The sequence below is a fragment of the Mixophyes fleayi genome, chromosome 6, assembly GCF_038048845.1.
Source record: "Mixophyes fleayi isolate aMixFle1 chromosome 6, aMixFle1.hap1, whole genome shotgun sequence".
Classification (NCBI taxonomy): domain Eukaryota; kingdom Metazoa; phylum Chordata; class Amphibia; order Anura; family Limnodynastidae; genus Mixophyes; species Mixophyes fleayi.
The window spans coordinates 190066261-190093882 of NC_134407.1; the positions used below are offsets into that span (position 1 = coordinate 190066261).

The 27622-nt window shown below is 37.4% G+C and overlaps 1 protein-coding gene across 1 annotated transcript; it reads right to left on the reverse strand.

Moving 5' to 3' along the window:
- Positions 1-451: 451 nt before the first annotated feature.
- BPIFB4 (BPI fold containing family B member 4) lies at positions 452-27622 on the reverse strand. Its single transcript, XM_075215393.1, has 15 exons — positions 27496-27622; positions 25481-26063; positions 23837-23941; positions 22626-22769; positions 22474-22537; positions 19517-19577; positions 18325-18416; positions 17449-17634; positions 15506-15559; positions 7578-7748; positions 5869-5936; positions 4718-4760; positions 2145-2208; positions 1487-1563; positions 452-475 (listed from the first exon to the last, which is right to left on the reverse strand). Exons 1-15 carry the CDS (start codon positions 27620-27622, stop codon positions 452-454), a joined length of 1863 nt encoding a protein of 620 aa, XP_075071494.1.

Here is a 27622-nt window from a genome sequence, read left to right on the forward strand (position 1 = left end):
TGGAACAGAGGTGGGCTGATTTTTTTGTCCCAGTCCGGCCCTGAACAAACCTGACAAGAGTTTCAATTTTGTGAAACGATCACAATTTTCAGCAGTTAAAAAGGAGTGTGGCAAGAAAAAGAATGGCTGTGTCTTTTGCTGGAATGGGCACACTATGGTTGACATGGGGATGTTTTTTTTTTAATCGGGTGTATAACGCAATTGGGCATAGTGACATAGGGTGGAGGCTATTACTTTGCCCGGGGATCTGTGTTACATACTGCCAGTTATGTGAGAGATCTACATTACATACACAAAATATGATACCAAATATGAGAATTGTCTCAAAAACCTACACAGTGCTGCTTAAAATGTACAAGTACCTGAGCACTATTTATGCTGTCTTTTTATTTTATTTATCCATTCATTTAATATATTTCTTACACTGGCCTATGTGCTCTTACCTAGACTTTTATGCGTTTAGTACCACAAGATTCTGAGAATGAAAAGAGAAGGTAAAAAGTCAAGTTTAAAGCATTAGTTATTAAACACCTTTAACATATATGTATATATATATATATATATATATATATATATATATATATATTTATATATATATATATATATATATATATATATATATATATATGCCTTTTTTTTATTTCATTCATTGATTTACTTTGACAGTGTAACAGTATATTGCACCAATGACACCAAAATTACAACACAACCTAAAAAAGTTGTTGACACCTACTTTGCTTCCAATCTTATCTTATCTTCTTAGCAGAAGATAATACGTGGGTAATATGGAATAACAATATTAGTGAGAGAAATATAAGTAATAGCCAAGTAATATCTTAAGGGTTTGGTACCGATGGAGTAAAATATGAAAATATTTTCCTTGTATTGACTGCTTAAAGGCATAATTGATGTATTCTCCCAAAATTAAAATTCATTCTTTAATAGGGATCTCTCTTTCTAGTGCTTTTTCTAGTTTAATAATGATATTTGCAGAACAACTGAGTATTTTGAAATGAACAGCATTAACATCTCTTAAACTTGTAGTAAACAGCAAGCCCCTCAGTATGACCTTTTGTCAAGGTCATAATTGCGCCATTCATGTTAAATTTCCTCTGTGTTCTGGGCTATCACTGAACATCCCTATTATAATTTGAAATCCTCCTCTAAAAAACCTGCTATCTCATAGGCAGAGCTACTGTTCTACCACAAACAATTACTGCAGCTTGCAGCTCACAGCAACATCCATCGAGAAGGAAAGTCCTTCCACTGTGATCAGTGTGACAAGAAGGGAAATGACCAGTTGCTTCTCGTGTATATTACTGTTAATCGTGTAATATAGTGTTATAAGCGATACAATATACACAATTACTAAGATCATATAAAACAACAATTTAAAAGAAACAAAATTCAGAATATTAAAACAAGATGCAAAGCATAAGGGATAAAAGAGCTAGGAAATTTTTTTATGTTTTACTGAAATCCTTACATCCAAAATGTCAATGTCCGCGTTGTTAAAGTCAATGTTCATCAGCTTTGGTAGAGGTATTCCGTTCCCTACAACAGCTGTAATTAGAGTAAAAAACAGAGGTTTTGACTAAAACCTTATTTGAAGTTGTTTTTATAAAAAATGTATAATGCCCAAAGTTTGTTTTAATATTTTGTATACTTTTTAGTTCATTTGTTTTGTTTATAGTGCATTACACAACAGCAGTACTTTTATCAAGTAAAATATAAAGCATTTGATTCGCCAACTAACCTGAAATTTAGCAATCTTACTTTATTTAGGCTATTACAACTGGGAAATACAGAATGCAGGGTGTACCTGCAGTATGGAAAAGTTATTCTGGGGTAAGTACCCCAGTTGTCTACTATTTCAGTCTCTTTAAAAAAAAATTAAACCTGAGGTCTTCCTTTCTTAGGTTACTAAACACTGGATGAAATCAGGAATAAATCAGGCATATTATTGCTGAAGTTCCCTATAAAATACATAGGAGGTAATTTAAAGAGCGCACCCAAGGCGCAGAACAAAACACCTTGCATTTGCACAAGTGCACCTTGTTGGTCTGACCGACACTCATTAATTATCAATTATCATCATCTAAAATACATCATGTTTATTATTTTCCAATGTGATAAATGCTTACTGTTAATTGCTGGTAGAAAGGCAAGGCTGAAAATGTTACCAACCAGACCCTCTAATGAAGAAACCTGTAAAGGAAAAATGAGTGAGTAGAATTACAACATTCTAATTTGTCACAAGTGTCAAAAGTCTTAGGGGTATATTTACTACACTGCAGATTTGAAAACGTTGAGATGTTGCCCATAGCAAACAATCTTATTCTAGCTGTTATTTTTGTAGAATGTACTAAATAAATGAAAGCTAGAATCTGATTGGTTGCTATAGGCAACATCTCCACTTTTTCAAACCCACAATTTATTAAATATACCCTTAATGTAAGAGCAAATTATGTGCACTAAAAAGTATATTCTAAAAGATTATGGCTCTGTATATATTTGACACCAGTGGCTTTGTATATGCTAGTTGCAATGTAGTGACAAGAATAAACAAAGCTGCACTCTGGTCACTAGTGTATACTATTCCAGATCTAGAATAGTTTAATAATTATGTTTTACAAAGCAATTTGCCTTTGCTCTGCATATGTAGTAGCCAGAATCTTTTAAGACAGAGTGTGCCCATCACACACACTCTAGTATCATTGACAATGGTGTACATTGCAGGTGTCATCCAACATTTTCTCTCTGTGTTTTATTATTGAAGCAAAACCAGGGGCAGCTTCTAAAAGAGCAACCTTTAACCCACTCAGTCATCAGAGGACAGCTTTTCAGTTTGTCCAATAGGAGATGGAATGGTTCAACCTTCTTACTTGAGTGCCCACATTACTTTTTTACATTCATTGATGTTGCTCTTTGTCAGGTTGTGAGGGGCCCTAAGTTTTCTAATACTGACCTTTCAGCCTTGAAGAACAGCAAATCGCTTAATATTTGATTTACAGAATGTTTTGCTTTAGCTGCTGGATTTTGGCTTTTGCAATTTTCCAATTACAAAAAATGTTGCCTTCAAAAATAAATGCAACATAGCTAGATGTCTTCTTCCTCTTCACTAAAAAAAAATATGCTGGTAATTAATACTTTAAAAAGTTTATTAAGGGGGAGTCATATGAGCCAGAAGCACTGTTGAATACCATACTTAGTAATCTAGTGGCTTCACCCACTCTACAAACCAATAATTGGCAAAGAAACAATCCCAGACCCCTCTGTTAATGGCTCTGCCAACTATTGCCTTATTCAGTGGCCAGTTACAGGTTTACGCTTGGTCTTGAAGGCTCAAACCTATATCTCTGGGGATCCAACATTGAATCTAGATCCAGACCAAGTGTAGGGCTGACAGATACAAGCCGCACTTCATGGGCATTCTGCTGTACCCAAACCTTGAGTATGGGGAGGATTTCCTGATCACATAGCTCACTCGGTGGCTTGCCTTTAATTTACCACCTGACCCATAAAACAAACCTCCATAGTCTTAGTGTCAGGCACCAGTAAACTTTTTCTCTCAACTACAATCCACAAAGAGTCCCAGAAACTGTCTGGACCCCTGCTATCCTCCTCACACATTGGGTCCCCAACCAATCCACTGGCAGTCATATACTGCCAAATGGCCTAATTACTTCCTTTCCATGTACTCACTGTCAGAAGGGCGGTTTGTAATGTAACCAGTCTTAGGGGTTTATTTACTAAATTGCGGTTTTGAAATAGTGGGGATTTTGCCTATAGCAATCAATCAGATTCTAGCTGTCATTCATTTAGTACACTCTACAAAATGATAGCTAGAATCTGATTGGTTGCTATAGGCAACATCTCCACTTTTTCAAACCCTCAATTTAGTAAATATACCCCTTAGTGTTATATCTGTTGCACCTCACCAGACAGACCTCCAAGTATCAAGTTTTCATATTGGAAAGGTAGGTTAATAATTAAAACAATCTCAAATCTTATATAAGCTCTGGTTTTGCCTCTCTAAATTTTAAAAATGTAAAAAATCCCCACACAGCAGAATATGAAGCAGCTGCACACTGCTCTCTGTAACAAACATTACACGATGTACTTTTGGGATGCAGTCACAATTTACCCCATCACTAAATTCTTAAAGGGTATCTCCATCATTGAATAATTTCTGTAGTAAACTAAAATTTTGCATAAGAAAAAGAAAGGTTATTAAAAAAATCAAGAAAATTGTTCATGTAAATAGGCTTCCTGTGTCATGTATTTGATATCATTTTGAAATACTCCAGTTTTTTAAATTATGTGTGGTTATTTTATTTTTAAGAATGCGAATTCTTGTTTTAACAATTTAGATAATGAATTGTATATAATACTTTATTGTATTTGGTATGCTTTGTTATATTTTGCTATTAAATATCTTTGTGCATTGGAACCACATTGATCGCATTGGTCAATCATTATTGGTAATGATAGAAATGGACATTACAATATACATTAGAATGCATAGTGCCTTACCCACTGGCATCAAAATACATACTTTTACTATGCTAATAGACAGGTACTGGTTGGGGACCCATAAGCATATGTAATTGGACATTTCCTATTTTTTAGATTTTTTTGTGTGTATTCTGAAAAATTGTATAAATGAACAATGAATAGTTTATACTTAAATACACATAGTTATTGGCATACTTACATCAAATCGCCCAACTGAGGAAGAGGCTATAGAAAGATGAATGCTAAAAAATAAAAGGAAAAAGATCAGTTGACAAAGTATTTAAGCTCTTTGGTTTAACCTTTTTGATTGAATCAATTCCATCCTTGCAATTGACTGTAAATAATCTTTCTAATGATAGACCTGCTCATGCCCATGTTTTTTTACATTAATCAATGTATTTATCCCAATTATTCAACTGTTGTATATGAACTTTTTAAAGGTACTCTAACACAAATTGTTTATTTTTACAAGTTTCCCTTTATTTTTATCTTATGAAATTATTAAGGGCTAACTTTACAACAAAAACTTTAACATAGAACTTTACCTAGTTTATGTGATGGTGCTAACAAAGCTCCATATTTAGCACAGTTACATTTTTGGTCTTCTCTTACCCATAATTCCTTCTACTCCAAGAGCTTTCCCATAAACTGCATTGGTAAGTATGTTGCAATACAATAGATTGGGGTTTTACCTTAGCAAGGGACATGTGTGACATAATTTTGGCAGGCATGGCCAAATCTGGAAATTACCAAAAATATGACAGAGCATGAAGAAAGCTAGCAGACTCCAACTGCCTGGATTTGCTTATAACCCACACAGAGAGACAGCAAAAATGTGTCTAGCATATATATTCCTCTGTGCTATGCACAATTAAGCAAATACAATTTTTGAGGTTACACTGCATTTAAATGGGTTCTGCACAAAAATATAAACACGACCTATATACTATCTGTGGGTAGTACATAGTAAAATAAAAATAATGACATATGACTGCCATCAACATCTGTTCTAACTATGCCTTGAAGTTCAACCTCTGCATAGTACAGTGCAAGGGGAACACAGGTGCTAAGCCTGCAGACAGACACTGGTGTATGAACAAACAGCAGGGGAGCTAGAGATGGGTGCTATTATTTTATTATGTACCGCCTATAGGAAGAGCATAGATATTTTTTATGCGTGTAAAGAATCTCTTCAATATTGTCTGTTATTCTTTCAAAGCACATCTCTATCCCTTACCATTTCTGAGATGTTAATAATGTTATAGAATCATATATAGAGATACATATGATCTTTCATTGACCATTCTCTAAATTTCATAAGATGCAATAAATAATCCCTGAAACATTTACCTGTCCACAGACATTGAGATCTTCAGTTTATCCCCAACAGCGGAGAACTGTGCTCCTAAATGTGCATCCTACAGTGAGATATTTTCAGGTTGTTAAGAAGAAAAAACGCTTCAACAATGAACTTTCCAGTGTGAATTAAAATACCATGTTCAAATTAATAGTTTACTAATTGCAATGAAAATGAATGTAGTATCTGGCAGTCAGATGCTGACATATATAATATGAGCTAAGATCTCTGCTGTGCACATTCACATATTTCCAAACATTGTCCCTCCGTGGCAGACCCACAATAGGGGATTGGTCATGCCACTTTGGAGGCAGGACTGCAATGTGTGGGTGGTGTACCTAGCCTTTCAGGCACACTATACCAGCTCCAATTCCCTCCCCTCCCTACAGAGTCCCGTGTGTTGCCAGGCACTCCAGTGGCAGGTGTGTGAAGCAGCCACTCACAATGGTGATCAGATTTCCATCACAAAGGTCCTGACTGTTGGGACAGTACCATCAAATCTGTATTGTCTCACCTACATGGGACAGTTGGTATACATGCCTTCATTCAAATGTAACAACTATGATTGGCTGTCTTCATTGAACTTGCAACTTTACATATTGTGGTGTGCAGCATGGTCATATATATGGTTTGTACAAAAATACATTGCAACAGTGTAGCAATCTGAGTCTTCTTATAGGAAAAACATTGGTTCTGATTCAAGTCCGAATGCAACAATGTGTTTTAAAAGAAAGAGCACGGAACTTGAGCATAGTTCCGTCTGGATTAAAATCCAAGTAGATCGTAAGAGATGTTTTCGAATTGAATCTGGCTGTAAGTACGGTCTGCCTAAACGTTACTTGTTGTACGCACACAGACAGAACAGACTGCAGTATAAGCAAATACGTCAGTACAATAAAAGGTCACATCAAAAATATATTTTTACATTTTTTTACATTAAATAGATAAAGATTCATTCAATGTGTACTGTACATACAATAAATTGTTATCATCTAACTTACTTGCATACACATGTTCTGTGCTAGCTACTGACATGCATATGTGTACTTTTAAAACAAAAAATATGCCGTGTCAGTCATCACTATCAGATAGCATTTACACCTGCCCTGTAATGGGTGCAAATGATAGGGTGGAAAATTGTAGAGATACACAATATAAACTATGCAAATGGGTGTACGTCCGAACTTGAATACGACTCATTGAGTGCAATGTTGTCACAGTACATGGAACATACAGAAGATAAATATATAACAGCATCTTTGTAAATCTGCTTTGCATTGGTTTTCTGGTACCACACATTTATCTAATATTAAAATGTTTTGCTACAATAAATGACGGTATGGAAAAGCTGTAAGCAGAATTTAACTATATTGTATATCATTTGTCAAATTAGTGCAATTCTCTACAATAATTTTATATACTGGATCCTCTACTGAACGCAGACAAACCCCAATATCTGCAAAGATGCCTCCTTCTTGCACAGTGCTATCACTGAGGACCATTTTGTAGGCAAATACTAGACAAATGAATGATTGCATTGAGATATTTCCTGTTTAGCCATTAGATTGGTTCAATTACTCATTAGTATAATTTTTATAAAACATTTGCATAGCAAAAAAATACACACAAAGTTCTCTACTTGCTAACATGGGACAATATGCTTTTTCGGGTATAAAAATACTGAAAACAAAGCTTTACTTACAACACTTAGTGCACATAGAGAGGTTTTTGAGGAGTCTGCATTGGGCACTAATATTTCTGTCTTAACAAAAAATGTCACAGTAGCATGTTTATTCTGCAGTTTCACGACTGGAGCAGTAGGAACGGAGATCTTCAAAATTAATGGCCTTTCTTCTCTATACATAACAGCAACCTGTATTGAAAAATAAATCATTGTAACAGATACACTTATTATTAGACATGTTTAGAAAGCTTCGCTTAAAGCTACACTTATAGCCTGAATATACACATATTTTATCTGTGTATTTTTTCTATATCTTTTTTTTTGTTTTTCTGCATTTTTATTGCTGTTTTTCTACTTTGCTTTTTTTTTTAATAAGATTTAAATAAAAAAAGGCAACAAGCAAAGGGAAACAAAACACAGAAATAATAAGACAGGAGGCCATACCTGCCTACAATCTAATTTTTAAGTAGGGATGTGCACCGGCGACTTTTGAGGTCTCGTGTTTTGTGTTTTGGATCCGGATTTTCGTTATTTTTGAGGTTCGGATTTGTCTCGCAAAACACTTGACGAAAGGTCTCGGTTCGGATTTAAGGTATTGGATTCGGATTTTTTTTGAAAAAAACATAAAAAGTTTAAAAATCAAGTTTTTGGGCTTATTTTCACTCCTAGGCTATTATTAACCTCAATAACATTCAATAACAAGCATTTCCACTAATTTACAGTGTATTCTGAACACCTCACAATATAGTTATTAGTCCAAAACGTTGCAACAAGGTATCTTTCTGGACTGCGTAGAGGAGTGGGTCACCACAATATATATTAAAAACCCTGAACTTTTATGATTCGCACCAATAATTGTACCTGGACTGCGTAGAGGAGTGGGTCACCACAATATCTTAAAAACCCTGAACTTTTATGATTCGCACCAATAATTGTACCTGGACTGCGTAGAGGAGTGGGTCACCACAATATATTAAAAACCCTGAACTTTTATGATTCGCACCAATAATTGTACCTGGACTGCGTAGAGGAGTGGGTCACCACAATATATTAAAAACCCTGAACTTTTATGATTCGCACCAATAATTGTACCTGGACTGCGTAGAGGAGTGGGTCACCACAATATATTAAAAACCCTGAACTTTTATGATTCGCACCAATAATTGTACCTGGACTGCGTAGAGGAGTGGGTCACCACAATATATTAAAAACCCTGAACTTTTATGATTCGCACCAATAATTGTACCTGGACTGCGTAGAGGAGTGGGTCACCACAATATATTAAAAACCCTGAACTTTTATGATTCGCACCAATAATTGTACCTGGACTGCGTAGAGGAGTGGGTCACCACAATATCTTAAAAACCCTGAACTTTTATGATTCGCACCAATAATTGTACCTGGACTGCATAGAGGAGTGGGCACTGGGCACCACAATAAAATATATAAAAAACCTTCAACAGATCTGCATTACACTACACATACGGCTGCTCCTCCATCCTCTCCATCATATACATGTTGGAGTTTTAGCGTGTGACAACCTCTTGTTTTTGATAATGTCAGTGCATTTTGAATATTTTTCAATTTGCCCCACACCACTGAATGTACTTTATCTATGATACGCAATACGCATCTATCTATCTTGACTGCGTAGTGTGGTGGCCCCGGTACACAATTTGGTACTGAGGCCACAATATAATTAAAAAACCCTCCACGTGTCTGAATTCCACCAAACAAGTATCTGGACTGCATAGTGGGGTGGCCCCGGTACCCAATTTGGTACCGGGGACACAATACCTCCATCAACCCTCTAAATCCCACTCCACTGATGGCGGACACCGGGCGCACGTCTAACACCAACATTGCAGTTACAGCCGCAGTTATACGCTTTGCAATAGGGTGACTACTATCGTATTTGGTGGTCATGGCAAACGACTGTTGGACGGTCAATTGTTTGGTGAAAGACTTAGCGGTCTTACGACTTCCCCTCTGGGAAGATGACCGACTAACAGCAGCAACAGCAGCAGTGGCAGTAGTAGGCGTACCGCTGCAGGATTCCTCGGATGAATCCCGTATTGAGGAGGACTCAGTCTGGCTGCTGACTTGGGCTGCAGGACTGAATCTGATGGAGATTGTGGAGGAAGTTGACGAGGAGGGTGTTGCTGGTGTGTATCCAACTGGACCACGGGATTTAGGTGTCCCTGTACCGATGAGGGTCCTAGCCCCAGTTCCTGAACTAACCACTGAACTATGAAGGTTATTCAGGTGACGTATAAGGGAGGATGTTCCTAGGTGGGCAAGATCCTTACCCCTGCTTATTTGAGCTTTACATAAGCTACATATTGCCATACATTGGTTGTCTGGATTTGGATAAAAATAACTCCAGACCGAAGAGGTGCATTTTTTGGTCTTCTGACCAGGCATGACGATGGGCTTTTTCATCCCATGGACATCAGCTGTTTCCCCCCCTGGTGCCTCATTTACAATAACCACATCACCATCCTCATCATCAAGTTCCTCCACAGCGCCAGCTACATCATCAATAGCCTCCTCCCGAGCCACCTCTTCCCGTACAGTGATGGGAAGGTCAGGCTTGACAACCACCAACACCCTTGGACTCGCCTTGGGGATTTGTGATAATTTCTCTTTAGAAGGCAGAGTTGTTTGCTGTTTTGTTGCTGACAGCATAACTCTCTTCAATTTTTTGTAGGGGGGGGAGGAGGAGGAGGGCTAAGATCCGTGGGTGAAGCTGAACCACTAGTCATGAACACGGGCCAGGGCCTAAGCCGTTCCTTGCCACTCCGTGTCGTAAATGGCATATTGGCAACTTTACGTTTCTCCTCAGATGATTTAAAGTTTCTCTTTTTGCTACTTTTTCTTAACTTGGGCTTTTTGGATTTTACATGCCCGGTACTACGAGATTGGGCATCGGGCTTGGAAGACGACGTTGATGGCATTTCATCGTCTATGTCATGACTAGTGGCAGCAGCTTCAGCATTAGGAGGAAGTGGGTCTTGATCTTTCCCTACTTTATCCTCCAAATTTTTGGTCTCCATTATATGTAGCACAAGATACTGCAGAATGTGTGAACTTGGTAATATTGCAGTACCAATGGACTTATACTGCTGGATTGGTTTTGCAAATTTGGTTATAATTATTATATATTTTTTTTTTTTTAAATTTTTTATTTTTTTTTACTTTTTTCTTATTTTTAAAAAACTTGGGAATAGTGGGGAAATAACTATGCCCTTAGAAGCACAGAGCACAGGACACAGCACCACTGGACTGAACAGGACACGGCACAGGACACAGCAGCACTACGGAACTCAGCAGGACAGAGCACAGGACACAGCACCACTGGACTGATACTGCAGAATGTGTGAACTTGGTAATATTGCAGTACCAATGGACTTATAATGCTGGATTGGTTTTGCAAATTTGGTTATAATTATTATATTTTTTTTTTTTTTTTAAATTTTGTATTTTTTTTTACTTTTTTTTTATTTTTTAAAAACTTGGGAATAATGGGGAAATAACTATGCCCTTAGAAGCACAGAGCACAGGACACAGCACCACTGGACTGAACAGGACACGGCACAGGACCCAGCAGCACTACGGAACTCAGCAGGACAGAGCACAGGACACAGCACCACTGGACTGATACTGCAGAATGTGTAAACTTTGTAATATTGCAGTACCACTGGACTTTTACTGCTGAATGTGTGAACTTGGTAATATTGCAGTACCAATGGGCTTATACTGCAGGATTGGTTGTGAAAATTTTGTGGTAATTAAAAAATATTAAAGTAGTTTTTGGTATTTTTTAAAAAAACTTTTTTTTATTTTTTTAAACACAGGGGAATATTGGGGAAATAACTATGCCCTTAGAAGCACAGAGCACAGGACACAGCACCACTGGACTGAACAGGACACAGCACAGGACCCAGCAGCACCACTGACCTCAGAAGGACAGAGCACAGCACACAGCACCACTGGACTGATACTGCAGAACACAGCACAGCACAGCACAGCACAGCACAGCACAGCACTAAACAGCACAGCACTAAACAGCACTAAACAGCACAGAACTAAACAGCACAGAACTAAACAGCACAGAGGACCACCTAACACACCCTCCCTCTACCCTGATCAATGCCCGAGTGAAGATGGCGGCGACTAGCGGGGAATTTATAGGATCCGAGTATCGCGAGATCCGACAACGGGATTATGAGTCAGAGCCTCAGTTTCACTTTTGAATTTGGCGCCAATACCCGGATCTGTCTCGGATCCGACTCGGATCCGCAACGTTCGGGTGGGCTCGGATTTCATAAATCCGAGTGCGCTCATCCCTATTTTTAAGTGTCATCCCTATCTTTGTAACAAGGGAATGGCTTTGCATTGACCTAGAGAAACCCAGAATTGTATCGATTTCCCAATCTAAACAGCTGGTAAGAAACCAGGAGACTATTAAAAATGCAAAGGGAGTAGAAAGAAATATGTGTTTTCGAGTTAATTGTATTTTTTTCTGTCTTTACTGTGCTTAAGAAGGGCAATTTTTTTTTTATTTTAAATGATGTTCCACCAAGATGTGTCCTTACCTAACACTAATACTGTAAACAATAAATATAATAAAAGTCCCGGCTACAGAACTTTTTTCGGGCTGCACCCACTTTATGGAATTCTCTCCCTCGCACAATAAGGCTCTCCTCTGGTCTACAAACTTTCAAGCGTTCTCTGAAAACCTACCTCTTCAGACAAGCTTATAATATTCCTCAACCACCCACTTAACCTCACTAGCTTACCCTATTACAACCCGTTTCACAATTTCACACAAGACAACTACCCCCTGACTAACATTGTTGTGTGACAGAATCATTTAGCTTATGGGTCACTTTTACCTTTATAGCCTGGCTGGGCCGAAATGCAAAATGTAGACTTAACCTCATGTGTCAATCTCCCATTGTCCCATAGATTGTAAGCTTGCGAGCAGGGCCTTCTCACCTCTTTGTCTGTTTTACCCAGTTTGTTTATTAGTTTACTATGTTTGTCTCCAATTGTAAAGCGCTACGGAATATGTTGGCGCTATATAAATAAATGATGATGATGATGATAATAATGATAATAATAACCTGCCAAAGTTTAACTTCCTTTGCTACAAAATTTGTGTTGATCTGAACGGAATAAACACTTGTTGTGTTGTGCATGTGTGCACCCACACATTACATTCATATTTTACTGCACACAATAAAATGTCTCACAACTAATCCTTCTGTATTCCTGCCATTATTATTTTATTTGTTGTTTGCTTTTTTCTGTTTTCAACTCACAATTCCTGATGCAGAATTTTGTTGCTGGTGGAGTGTCAGTATTAGGGGGAACAGTTCGTCACTGGGACGCCAAAGTAAAACTTGGCTATGGTCCCAGCAATGCCGCTATAGGCTCCCAGCCCCCCTCCACCCACTCACACACACACTGTACAGGCGCCACTAGATGAGGACTATGGTTAGCTCTATTCAGAGCAGAGAGGGGGCCTCAGGTAGTACTGTCTTGCCTTAGTTGCACCGTGAGTGCTGGTGGTGTGGCTGCTATAATGATCATTTCCCCTGCACCCACAGTAGGTCCGTCAGGATAGTATGAGAATTCGATTTAACATCGGTGCCAAGCCTACAGTTCCAGCTGTTCAGTAGTTGGTGATATCACCTTTGCCTTTCACCAAAATTTTAACTCTAAATGCACTACTTCGTATATATAGACAGTATTTAGTATGTATGTCCTTTTGGAAAAGCATACAAACAGCACAGGTGTGCCGTAGGCATAGTGATAGAAATGGCCACCCCCATATTTCAATCAGTATGTCTGGCCTGAAGGGGAGTTTCTGGGCTCCTATAATTTCCCACTTACCAATATCTTTCTACTAAATTTGCAAGCATACCCGTACATAATCCAGTTGATTTTGATCTGATCGTTCTCAAGCATGTTGATTGTTTTGCAGTGATACAGATGGCAATATTTAGCCAATTTGCAGCATTTGGAGCCAATATTGCTGTATCAGTATGGAATTCAATTTAACATTTATACATGGAGTATAGGAAAACCATTTTAGAAAGGGTTATGTACAAATTGAAATAAATACAGACATACAGGGGCTCATGGTAATTTTGCAATTATTGTTTTGTGCTAACATGAGCCGCACAGTGTTAATTGTGGTCTACACATTTCATTTTTTTACCCTCCAAGATACTGCTTTTTTAATCTTACAAAAATCACGAGAGTAAACGGACATTGGGACTGTTTTACTTTACTGTGTCAACGTTGCATATTTAATATTTTTAGTATTTTAATGTATATGTGGTTTCCCCTACAAATTGTGTCTGGTTTGTGCCAAAGATTTCCAATTGAAAGTAATGCCAATGCCCACTTCTCAGTATCTCAGCTGATATGTGAAGATCAAGGCTTTGAGGCAACAAGCTAGCCAGGAATGGGCAACGAAGGGCCTTATGTTGAGTCGAACGCAAGGTTAAAAAGCACTTTTATTTCCAAGCCTGAGTTCAGGCCATTCGGAAATCCACATATCATATATATAAATATATATATATATATATATATATATACCTTCCCAGGCACACAACAAAGTAAATGTGAACTGACGCACTCAATATTAAAAAAAGTGTGCAAGTTCATATTTACTCTTTTTATGTTATATATATTGAATATGACTGTACTGATGCTTAGAACTCATTTTGGACTTGAACTATTAGCAGCTAGTATTGTATCGCGTATGAGGGTTTGGATTTATTACAGATGAAGAGCCTAGGATCAAAACCACTGCTGTCAGCTTGTTTTCACTACCAAACCTTTATGGCCTGAAATAGTTGTTTGGATTTTGGGAATATATGCTGCGTGTGCCAGCTTCTTTTACCTTGCAAAATGTTATGTTTCATATGACTCTCTCCTGCCCAGCAAGTAACTATGTGCTGCTGATTTCTTCTATTTTATATATATGTATATATATATATATATATATATATATATATATATATATATATATATATAGTACTTTTTTTGTCATAGAACTCAAAGTTTTAAAAGTATCTTTAAACATCTGATGTTTGGTCCACGTGTACTTGAAACGCCCTGTTGAGCGTAGCAGGTCGGTGGAAAAATAATTGAAACGGTGCATGCGGGCTGCTTGTGTGTCGAGTCCGATGCATGCGTACATCGTCCGCACTGGTTGTGATGGCAGTGCTTGGCTTGTGGCGCTGCTCAGCTTGTGATTGGTCGTGTGGTCATGCGCCAATTGTTTACTGCGGACGGCGACCGTTATGTTTCGTTACACAACTGACGTGTGTGGCTGTGTGTACAGTGATTGACTACCTGATGTGAGTTCTAGCGCATTTTTTCTTACAAAAAGCACTATATATATATAATATATATCAAACCTTTATTTTTTTGTCCTCTTTCATATGTGTTTCTAGCAATTTAGTCAACAGGCTAATAACTAGTATTAGTTATTGCACTAATACTAGTGCAATAACTAATCACATACATAAGACAATTAGTAAGCAATTTCATATATTTTTTCAATCTATTTTTATACATCTTAGGGCTAGATTTACTAAGCTGCGGGTTTGAAAAAGTGGGGATGTTGCCTATAGCAACCAATCAGATTCTAGTTTTCATTTATTTAGTACTTTCTACAAAATGACAGCTAGAATCTGATTGGTTGCTATAGGCAACATCCCCACTTTTTCAAACCCGCAGCTTAGTAAATCTAGCCCTTAGTGTTTATGTTATGTTAGAACTGTCAATGTGTACTTTAAACTTTTATTTTATACATTTTGGTGTTTACATTATGTTATGACTGTCAATATATGCAGTTCACATTTGCACATCCTCATGTACCAATTATAGTAAAACAACTTTCCTAGAACTTCTATACTACCCACCTTTGGAATGATACCACCAATGACTTTTGTTGTGAGGGGTGGAATCCCAGGAACCTGCATGTTAAAATAGATATTTAGTTAAATAGAAGGTGTTTGATATCCTCAAACCAACACCATTTCAACACTGGAGGTATTTTCTCTTAAGAGTAGTGTAAACATATCACTTTTAGTTTTGAAAATTAGAGATATTTGCCTGTTTTAGCTATTTTCATGAATTACATTTCTTGAATCTGTTTTTACCAAATTTATTAAGTTCAATGTGCAGGTTTAGATGTTTGAAAACACTTACCTTGCTCACATTATGTACACAGGAATATGAAACTCATGTTTCCTTGGAGTGGTGCACCGTGGTATATGTACTTATGCGGTTCCAGTAGTTTGCTAATATCCCTATCAGCGATCTTAATGAATTATCCAACATTTCATGCATTACAAAAATGCTGTTGTTTGAAAGACTATTTAGGGCTAGATTTACTAAGCTGCGGGTTTGAAAAGTGGGGATGTTGCCTATAGCAACCAATCAGATTCTAGCTTTCATTTATTTCATACCTTCTACAAAATGACAGCTAGAATCTGATTGGCTGCTATAGGCAACATCCCCAGTTTTTCAAACCCGCAGCATAGTAAATCTAGCCCTTAGTGTGGTGTTTAACACAAAAAAAACCTTTCTTTTGCCTTATTTAGATTTTATTCTTATGATGTTTACTCCCCACAGGTCTTTACCAAATTTTTTTATTAAAGCCACTCAAATCACTCAAAAATTAGTGAACCACATTATATGTAACATTCATGCCCTTTTGTCTTGCAATGCAACATATCCTGTTCTATAATCTAAAACATTTAATATTGTCATTTTCCACTGTCTAAATGATGTCACCTGTGTAAACCTGCTCTACAATACAAAGACAGTAAATAGTCAGTCTAACCCAAAAAATTACATAAATGAGTAACTAAGAGTCTTGGCTCTAGACCCTGGCATCTAGGAGATTGAGGGCAGGAATTAGACTGGGTACACACTACAGTGTTTTCAGACAATTATCGGTCCAATCAAACGATAAACGACTGTTCGGCCCAATATCGCATTAGTGTGTATGCTGTAATGATGAACAATTATCATTCTAAAGCATATCATATATTTTATTTAATTTTTAAACTAGACTACAAATCTTGGTCAGTGATAGGACGATGTTGTTCCAATTCTGCAGTGTGTATGCGGTCAGGACCGGCAGTGCCCATAGATCTCTATGAAGTCACAATCTTTTCATCTGATGGTTATGACAGATGAAGAGCACAGATCTGAAGGTAAATCATCTAAAACGTGCTTAGTGTGCCCACATGAATCGACATGCTGATCAGGACTTTATTTTTTTTTTTTTAAATCGTTGGTAAAATCTTTAAGGATATCCCATTGGGAGAAATTTTGTATAGTGTGTACCCAGCCATAGCAAAGACCTGCTCGTGTTGTGCCCCAGATATGTAGAGAGATTTCTCAAGTGTTGTGCTGTGATAGCAAATATATGGCATTATATCTTATATGTGCACACATGTAATGGGAGTTGAATGAGGGTTTTGGTCTAGCCAAGGAATGATCCCTCTCTATGGCATTGCAAATACACGTTTATGGAGAAGTGTAATTTATTCAGTCCCCTAGCAAGCAATTGATTAAGTATAAAACATGGCCATGGAAGGTAAGTTGGAGGAGTTTCAAGAGACTGAAGGGTATAATGGAAAAAAAAAAAAATATAAAAAAAAACTAACAAAAGCTACATTTCTTTAGTTCATATCTTTAAGTTAGAATGGTATGCTGCATGCTTTTGACTTTATTGACAAGTGTTGCTTGGTGTAGTTACTCATACTATAGTTTGAAATCTTCAAGCATCTCTACTATATAGCATCTGACATGAGATCTACTCTCAGAAATAATTATTTTAACAGGTACTTACATCTCCGTTTGTTAATTCTAGATCCATCAGACCTTCTTTTTGCAGAGCAGTTAAAACACAGCCCAGAAAATTGGAAGAGAGGCCAAGTTGGGATTCAGATACTTCCTTCATTGGTGGCAAAGAAATGTGTTCAGCGTTGCCAAGAGGATAATCAATGAGACCACCACCCAACTGACTCACTACCGTCTGTGGCAAAGTAGAGGTCAGTTAGAGAACCATAATGAGTCACTAAACACCAAATTCTATTTCACTGATGAAGTCTACAGCTTTAACAAAATGGATGTACTTGTTAAAGTACTTGTACTTGTTCTTTTAATAAAGAATTGTGTTTGATACAACAGTTTCTTGCATCAGTTTGACAGAAGCCTAAGACCACTATCCTGTGCTATTGGTGTACCCTGCTCCTTCCACTGACTAAAACTAAGTCTGTGTCATTCTGTTTACCTCTATTCTCAAGCTTTAACATTGCCCTTTTCAAATCCAGTCTGTCCTTCACTAATATAATCACATACGTGTGCAGATGACTCCTTAGACAAGATCACCTCTCTAATCTACTGAAATACTCTGCTCTTCTGACTATTCTAATGGACTGACTGGCTGAACATTATTCTCCTATTGCCCATTTCAAAACTAGAGACATACAGATGAGAAATAGACAGATTTGCTAACAATAAAGCACCTAAGGAACCTAAGCACTGCAGGACATTTCCAGTAATCCCAGTTGTGTTTGCATAGATAACAGAAAAAAAGATAACAGGGACTTTGGCAGAAAACAGGTATACAGTAGTTTTAATATGTTCAATAAGTTTCATTATAATACACATGATTTTTTATTAATACTTGTTTTGTTGCCAACTGTTTTATAAAGTAACTTACATTTAAATCCAACTCAATGAACTGTCCGGTCACTATGGGAAGGCTTGATACGGTATATTGGATACTGCCAATTAAACCAAGAGGAACCATTGCTGCATAAAATAAATCAAGGAACATTTAAAAATAAAACAGTATTGACATCAAAATTTAACAAAGATATCTTTTTATTTTCCAATTCTACTATCAATTGTCATTTAAGTTTGTATGGAGTTAGATACTAAATTACTCTCTTTTTTTGGAAATCTTGAACACTTTGGACATGTAAAGATTCCTTAACACTACAAATGTCATTGCTCATCTAACTTCAAGACACAATGGATGTTTATTTTAAGCTTCTAAGCAACAAAATTATAATAATCAAACCCCCCTCCTCAGTTTTAATGAACTGGAATAACTGAGTCCGGTCCACTGCGTTTCCTTAAGAGCAGCTGGCCCTCTCTTGCTCTATTCTCTCTAGCAGTTAGTCCCCGGCTTCCTAGATTATAGACAATTGTACTAATTAATTAGGGATAATTATATGTACCTTGTTATTTTAGAACAGTGAAAACTGTCAGGACATTGAGATTGTCAGAGGGAAACAATAGTACAAGAGATAATACACAACTGCTGCTCCAGCAAAAAAAAGAAGCAAAAAAAAAAATAAACAAACTGATTGTTTTGCAAAAAAGTTTATGTGCACCAAATTGCTATCAAAACTAAGATTTATAACATTAGATGTAATCTTACTTTCCTAGCGATAAGAGAAATGGTTTTGTAAAGTTCCTAATTTTTGTTACAGTTTTGGCTAGTAGAGATAGAATATCATTATTTTAGTGGACTAAACAAGCAAACAAAACAGATTTCAACTAAAGTGCACCTATTACCTAAACATCATGGAGGCAACTGTTTTCATCCACATGCACTTATGTCACTAATTCCCAGGGAATGGATACATTTTTATGACTATTGGTCCAGCTTATAGAACGACACTGTGTCACGTAAGTGAACTTAACTTTTCTTTTAAATTCATATTCCTAGTTCATTATCTTCATCTCCAAATCACTTAAATGGAGATCTCATGAGGGATATTGAATGAAATAAATACCATTTAATTAAATTTAAAAACCCAATTATTATATCACTGGTAAAAATTGCAGAAAGAATTATTTTAATTATACTGAAATATGCAAAAAAAAATTTCTATGTAGCTTACAGTTGACAGTAAGAAGAAGGCCATTGGTCAAGTCAAGCACAATGTTCACCACTGGACATAACTGCATAAAAATGAGAATTTTCAGATGTGAATGTAATTAAATATACATACTGTGATATGATAAAGAGATTGGAAAATACTTTTTTATAGTACAATGTGGTGTGCTACACCCAAACAGTACCTTCTGTTTTATATATTTACCTTGGTAAATTTTACATAACCTTCAATGGTTACATGAATGATAGTTTTTGACAGAAAGAGCTGACTTAACACCCTTCTCCAGACTTTGTTTCTTCCTATCCTACTGTGAAGATATCAGGTTTATCTGACCCAATTATACCCACTTCACACTGGATGGCCTGCCAGGGGTTCCATGCTATACCAGGTAAGCATACCCTGTATCTTCTATGGATCCTATAATCACTTAGGATTGTCCTATCTCACCATAATATATGCCTTGGTCCCCTGACAGGCTGACACCAAGGTATCTGGCTGAATACAACCTGAGACAATGGAGTCATACTCAGATTAATTAAGGGCAAGGCCAAGATTAAGTGACACTCTCAGTAAATGCACATTACAAACTTTTTCAGCCAGAACTAGCACCGCAGCTTACTAGTACCTCCAGTAGAGAAAGGAGGAGGGGATGAATGCAGCTACAGCCTTAAACTGGACCACACAGGGTCCTTACCTATAAACCACCTGGCTTCAATTTAGCAACAGTGTGTAACAGTATAATTGCTATTTCAGCAATATAAATGTTTACAATGGATAACACAAAGTGAAAAAGTCTCCAGGCTACATTGTAATCTAATCTGCATGAAATTAGACACTACACTTGTACTCTGCTGTGCTGGGGGACATTACCAGCGCTATAAAAATACTTGTTATTTTGAGAGAAACGAGGGACAGGCTGGTTAAGGTGATATCAACCTCATTTCATCACACCTACCCCCATCTGTCAGACATAATTGGCTGGTTAAATGGGAGCCTTAGACATGCATCTCACTAAGTACTGGACACACCCTCTATGCCCTGCATTTGCAAAGACAGACCCTGGCTCTTTGTGAGAGTGCATGTCTGAGGGCCCAACACTTGTGCCGTAATTATTAGGATTAACATTGGTAAATTGTGGTTGTTTAATCTCAGTTTGCAGTTACTGATCTAGATGATTGAGAAATGTAGCAGAGCAGTAGTAGATATTTTGTTCAAATGTGGTTTATAACCATCTGTAAATTAGCTGTTTTTTTTCTGAAATCACTATGAACCAAATATAAAGTAATTATGTTATTAGTAATCAAAGGATAATAATTTATTTCTTATCATTATTATTTATTTATAGGGCACCATAGATTCCATAAGCATAATCGCAAATATATGAAGACAAATAAGCATGGTAATAACATTCAGTGAGTGTGACTAAACAAATAGCATACACTCGTAATGCAGCAAAGACTTGAAAGGACATAAGAAGAAGACAGACAGTGGACAGATGTGAGACAATGGGAAGAGAGGACCTTGCCCATGAGAGTTTGCAGTCTAGAGGACGGGGGGATGAGAGACCGTATAAATAACTGGGATAGAATAGAAGTGGTGGCAGTAATGGTAGTGGATATGACCGCTTATGAGGGAGTAGGGTAGGCCAGCATGAAGAGGTGGGTTTTGAGGGAGCATCTGAAGTATTGCAGGTTGAGGGAAATTCTGGTAAGGCAAGGTAAGGAGTTCCATTGATGAGGTGCATAACAGGAGAAGTCTTGGAGTGAGAGGAGGTTATGAGAGGGGAAGATCGGAGAAGGCTGGAGCAGAGTGGTCGACCAGGGATCCAACTCATGATGAGGTCGGAGATGTATTGGAGAAGCATTGATGATAGCTTTGTAAGTGAGGGTAAACTTGAACTGAATTGAGGAATGGATATGGAGCCAGTGAAGGGATTTTACAGAGTGGAGCAGTTTTCTATTTTCTCCAGAGAATGGCCATTGCAGCTCTTCTTTTAATTTTTTTCAGGGGGGTTAAGCAAGAATAATCAAGGATTTCTCCTGCCTTAACATGTTTAACACTGGTCACTAGATGTCTATGGGGACTACGATGTGATGAAATTTAAGTCTTTAAATGAATGCCATCTTAAGATGACATTAGCTTATCTTTTGGACTCCATCATCGCTGGAGAAGCCTTTGGATCCAGCATCAAGTCCCGTAGCTATGTGCATGAGTGACTTTAGTTGCTCATGCGCAGTAGCCCCACAGGGATTTGTCATCCATTCATTATTACCTATACAGTGTATGTCAGAATAACTATTACATCCTTTCTATGTATGTGCCAGTATGTTTTTTCCTTGGGGTGCTTGTTTCTTTCCAGTCTGGGTGGTTGAGTTTTGAGGATTTATGGAATAGGTTAGGTATATTTGCTCCAGCCTATGTAGAGAGTGAGCAATTTGTATTTTGTAAGGTTTGCAATGTTTGCTCTGTCATTGTTATCTAATGAATGTTTAACTTTGATTGCTGTCTGATAATCGACTCAGGCTATCGTCACTGGGGACAACATGCAAATAATTCTTTCCAAAGGGGGATTACCATCTGAACTTTTCCAGTCAATGCCTCACCCATTTGGTTTTTAAAACATAACAGGGCCACATATACCTAGATTCCCTGTATCAGCAAAAGCCTGTGTCATGCTTTAATATTCAAATGAGTGGGGCATTGATTCCAAGGGCAACCATACTAATACAGAGAAGTTGTTTTTCTTTCGTAAAAGGATTATTTGCAAGAAGAAAAAGAATTGGCTTGAACAAAATAACTGTGCCACTTGCAATAATCCATAAACTGTGCCGTTAGGTCAACAATTCTCCTACCATGTGCCTTTACCAGCACCTCTCTAATGTCAGACCAATCAGTAAAAACAAATGGAAAGCAATTTACTATGTGCACGATATAAATACTGGCCTGATGTGGATGCTTACCACTCCTGGTAAAATGTTCCGAAGAAGATTACTGAGAAGCCCATCCAAGATTCCTGAGAGCAATCTATGTGGTGGACAAAGCAACCTTTATTGGTTATCACATACCTTTATAGCTGAAACTTCCATATAACAATTTTCATTTTGCCACTTACCCTTTTAATAGTCTAATGTTTATTCCTCCAAGAAGTGCCTGGCAATCTTCAATAACTAACCGGGGAACTCCTGTCGTCTCCTGTGTCAATCTGGTTCTTGCTGTGATATTTACTTCCACCAAGATATCAAGAAATCCTAAAAGGCTTAAAATATAATGTTAATAGGAAATGTAATATATTTAATATATTTTAATATACAATGGTCATTTCAAACATTTTATCTTAATTATATGGAATACTTGTTACTTGTTATGTCATAGACCAATGCCTTTTAGAAGACTTGTATTCTTTGTAGAATTCATCATAATTCTTCTAGGTTATTACAACTAAGGGGTGTCATCAGCCAGAGGAAAATGAAAAAGCTAAGGGCTAGATTTACTAAGCTGCGGGTTTGAAAAAGTGGGGATGTTGCCTATTGCAACCAATTAGATTCTAGCTTTCATTTATTTAGTACTTTCTACAAAATGACTGCTAGAATCTGATTGGTTGCTATAGGCAACATCCCCACTTTTTCAAACCCGCAGCTTAGTAAATCTAGCCCTAAGGGTTGTGTTCAAACCCTAAATGGCTGCTTTCCCTGATGGGGTTAAGGGGACATGGCAGGCTTCCTAGGTTACTCCCATGGTATAACATTTTGGGAGTTACCTAGCTTGCCATTATAGAAATTCTCTTGCTGGGTTGGTGTCTCCCTCTTTTGCCTTGGCTAACTTGCTCACCTTCCCATCCCTGGATTTATGTTTTTGCTATTGTTTCCTTTTGCGTTGGGGATTCTGCTGTTTGCCCTATGCAGTACGGTGGATTGTATGTTGATGGATTTCACCAGTTCGATGGCCATGCAGTAAAGTCACTCATTTCGAATATGTGGTTTAAAATTTTTGGATCACATTTCCCACTTGTAGTTTGTATTCAGTATGTGTCCTTCTTACTCTACTTGGGTTTGAAGTTCAACATTCACAGTTTCCATTCACCATTCATACTGAAATTAGTGATTTTGAATACTTATATTTTTAAAGACTATTTCAATATTTCATATTTGGCAAGCTAGGTAACTCCCACAATGTCATACCATGGAAGTCAAACCTTTTCAACTGTTTTGGACATCTCAACTTGTAACACTATGTAATGTGCTATGTACTCTGTGAAGCTGTGTGCAATTCAACAGGGCAGACAATATTTTCTGTGCGCATGAATGAAGTGAAAATCATTCTTACCTATTACCATTAATTGCCACTTTGGTGTATAGGTTCAGGTGCACTCCAATTCCAGGCAAAAGATGCAAAGAGACTTGTGGAAGTGTAAGGTCTATAATTCGTAGGCTGAAAGAAATATTTATATTACTACTTTCTGAGGGGAAAAAAAATAATTTCCCCCAGCAGTTACTGGGATTATGCAGTAAATAAAAAAATCCATGCATGCAAATACAGGTACATGTTAGTGCTAGGCAAACAGTTAAATATTGCAGCTAAGCTGTGGTATGTTTGGTGTAAAATATAATTGGTCATACAAGCTATTATGGTCGATGCTCTCAGGGATCCAGCAGTAACTGAGAAAGAGAGAAGCACGGGAAAAAAAACATGACAATAACATGGTGACAGAGGAAGATGCCGCTGCTGTAGAAGTTTGTGAAGGATGGGGTCTCTCTAGTTGCGAGTCAATGTCCAGTATGAAAGAGTGAGATACAAAAATGACAAGCAGTAATGAAGCCTAAAATATACTTTCCACGGGGCTAAATTAATCTGAGGTCCTATGTGTGAAGCTTACGGAACGGCCACCATAGATAAAGAAAGGAGTTAAGAAGGTGAGTAACTAAGAAGTGGGTCCTTGAAGATTAGTGGATTTTGAGGCTATAGACCTTTCCCCGCTGGGTGCCTCTGAGCTCTAGGAGTGGCAGCCAGCAGAAATGTGGTGGTCTTAGTGCAATAAGAAGAGGCGGAAGGGGAAGCCCTAATGGTGGCATACATGATACTCCAGTATACATTATACTCTAGTATGTAGAGTGCATATTTTCATTATGTATCCCTCCAGGAGCAATAATGAGGAATTAACAATGTACAGTGCTGGAACAAAAGGATATGTATTGCAACAAAAATAGATATTCCTGGGAACATTAAGGGTGCTTGTAGCGTTCCGAAATTATGGGTAAAGATCCCATTGCAAAAATGCGTTTTTACATATGAATGTTGAGTTGCATATATCTCCATATATGTGAAACTCCAAAACCACAGTATTTCTGCATCAGGCCTGCAAATGTGTTTACCCCTAACAATAGCATAGAGATGTGGCTTGACAGTGTTAGCAGTGAATGTATTACTCTAATTGTGCACAATATAATAATATAATAATATAATGAAGTGTACGCATATTTGTGTGCATGTGCAGAATGTAAATGCATACAGTATATTCACACCATGATAATTGGGGCATTCCTAACTCTCAATGGGGCTCTAAATGAGATGATGCAGGCCCAAAGGAAGTGAAATTAAGGGTCACAATGTAAAGATGTGCATTTAAATGCCATTTTAATGTATAGTTTTTGCACGTGATAAAGACAAATGTTCCATATTTGATTTTGGACATAGTTTACAGATGCAAAAAAACAAATTTATGCTGGAATGTATAGTGATCATAACATATGTACGTGTTTTACAGTGTACATGTTTAAGAAGAATATATCTGGTTAATGCACATGTGGAAGAGTTCAAAGCAAGTAGAAAATGTACAAAAACATAATGGAAATAATAAGAGTAAAAATGAATAAAAAAGTAGCAAAGTACTAAATTTAGAAAAATGGTGAATATATAAATACACAAAGGAATAAGGAAAACAACAAGACAGAAATTGTTTATACCTCTTACCCAGTAATACCCTGTACTGTGTCTAGAATTCCTCCATTGCCAAGTATTCCAAGAAGTCCTCCTCCTCCAAGCAAACCACCTAGTAATCCTCCATTTCCTAGGATGCCACCATTAATGTGAGGAGAATTGCCACCACTGCCACCACCAGAACCCCCCAAAAGGCCTCCAAGAAGTCCTCCACCACCACCACCACCACCAAGAACTCCCCCAAGAAGGCCACCTCCACCACCAGCACCACCACCAAGAACTCCACCAAGAAGGCCACCTCCACCACCACCACCAAGAACCCCCCCAAGAAGGCCACCTCCACCACCACCACCACCACCAAGAACCCCCCCAAGGAGGCCACCTCCACCACCCTCTCCTCCACCAAGCACACCACCTAACAGACCACCTCCTTTTCCACCACCCAAAACACCACCTAAAAGACCTCCACCTTCTCCTCCTCCTCCTCCTCCTCCTCCTCCTCCTCCTCCTCTTCCTCCACCATGCAGTCCTCCAACAAGATCCCCACCATCACTACCCATTGCAGGCCTTTTCAAGTTGTTTTGTGAATGTCTTCCTTTCATTTGTCCTGAGACAGCTACAATCAAAGAATAGATCAAATAATTATGGGTTTTTTTCCACATCTTATATTTGAGAACAATTAATATTTTCCAGTTAATCTAGGCATGCTTCTAGTTATATCTGCTCTAACAAAAATAGTGGTATTGTCTTTACAGGTAACATAAATAAATACTGGTCATATAAATAAATACTTGAATATCAAAATACAGGTAATAATTCATCTTATAATTACACATTATAAATATATTATATATCCAAAATATGAACTGATCTGGACAAGTTTAAAATGAAGATTCCAGTGTAAAACTTAAGTGAGATGTTCACTTTCAGTCAAATGACCACCCTAACAAGTGATTGCACTATATTGCAGAAACTTGGTAATAAAGAGTTACCACCTATACCAAATATTTGGATCCTCAAAATGTCCCGATTCTGTGGGTGTCTTTGTTAGAGTGTCACCAGCTCAGCCTGTCATATTTTAATGCTAATAGCGGGTTTTGCAATGGGCCCCACGCTGTTAATTCCTGTTGCGACTACTAGCCCAGGTTGTGAGAGCTGGTGCTGGGAGCACTGTTGGTGGAGGGATACATGTTTTGCTTTGGTTTTTTTTTAATTATTTATTCTTGGGGAGGAACATCTACAACAAATGCACCTCCTAACAGGCATTTCAGTGTTTGTCTCTACATCTAAGTAGTGTGCAAGTATGTAACATGCTTTTACTGTATTGACCTACGTTAACATATGCAAATAGTGCAATATGGATGTACGGATTCAATTTTTTTGCGCTCATGTGCAGTTAAAAAAAAACCATATATTGCAAATGGGCATTTCACCCAATTCTGAATGAAAATGAATTGTATCAATTGTACGTACAACTATGTCAGAATGTAAATACAGTTTTTTTATGTTTTTGCTATAGTGATAAGTATAACAAGAAAAACAAAAATGATACATAATAAAAGTAAATGATCAAATTCATAGAGAGTAGAGAGATGGGTGATTATTATAAAATAAACAGCAGATTTGTAGCAAATTACCCAGAAACGTTGGGTCTTCTTTTGGCACCATCGTTTCTAATCTTTAAATATAATGTTTAATGTCCTCCCAGTATATGTCAGAAGCTGTTAAGATCAATGTTTTTTTAATCTGAATTCAACTTCTTTAATTTCTACAAATTGAGCACTGTGAAACAGTGATACGCTAATAAACTATGCAAAATACTCCATGTGTGTTTTGTAAATATATTAATGAATGAAGATGTTTTTTCATTCTTGATTAGATTCCGTCTTGGCAAAATGTCAATAAATATAAGTTTGGCTTATAACCTTTTAATAGTTACATTTATGCGTAAATACCCCTATGGTAATATAAGAAATGGTATCTGTCTCACAAAATATCATATTTAAAACTGTCTCTTTTAAAAGTGAAATAAAATTTGCAGATCTCACCATTATTTAATGCTCCTTTAGACACTCGAAGTACAGCCCCCTTATTTCCAGGTCCTCCAGCACTACGAAGACAATGAGCCTGGACGAGCAGACAGCATACAAAGAAGATACGCCACAGCTTGAACAT

What these genes read in the sequence shown, in the direction of transcription:
- BPIFB4 (XM_075215393.1), bottom strand. Translation starts at nt 27,622, where the DNA reads ATGTTCAAGCTGTGGCGTATCTTCTTTGTATGCTGTCTGCTCGTCCAG. An exon ending in AACATTAGACTATTAAAAGG is followed by an intron (nt 22,538 to 22,625) that starts GTAAGTGGCAAA and finishes TCCACCACATAG; the next exon opens with ATTGCTCTCAGGAATCTTGG. An exon ending in TAGAATTAACAAACGGAGAT is followed by an intron (nt 15,560 to 17,448) that starts GTAAGTACCTGT and finishes TTTAACATGCAG; the next exon opens with GTTCCTGGGATTCCACCCCT.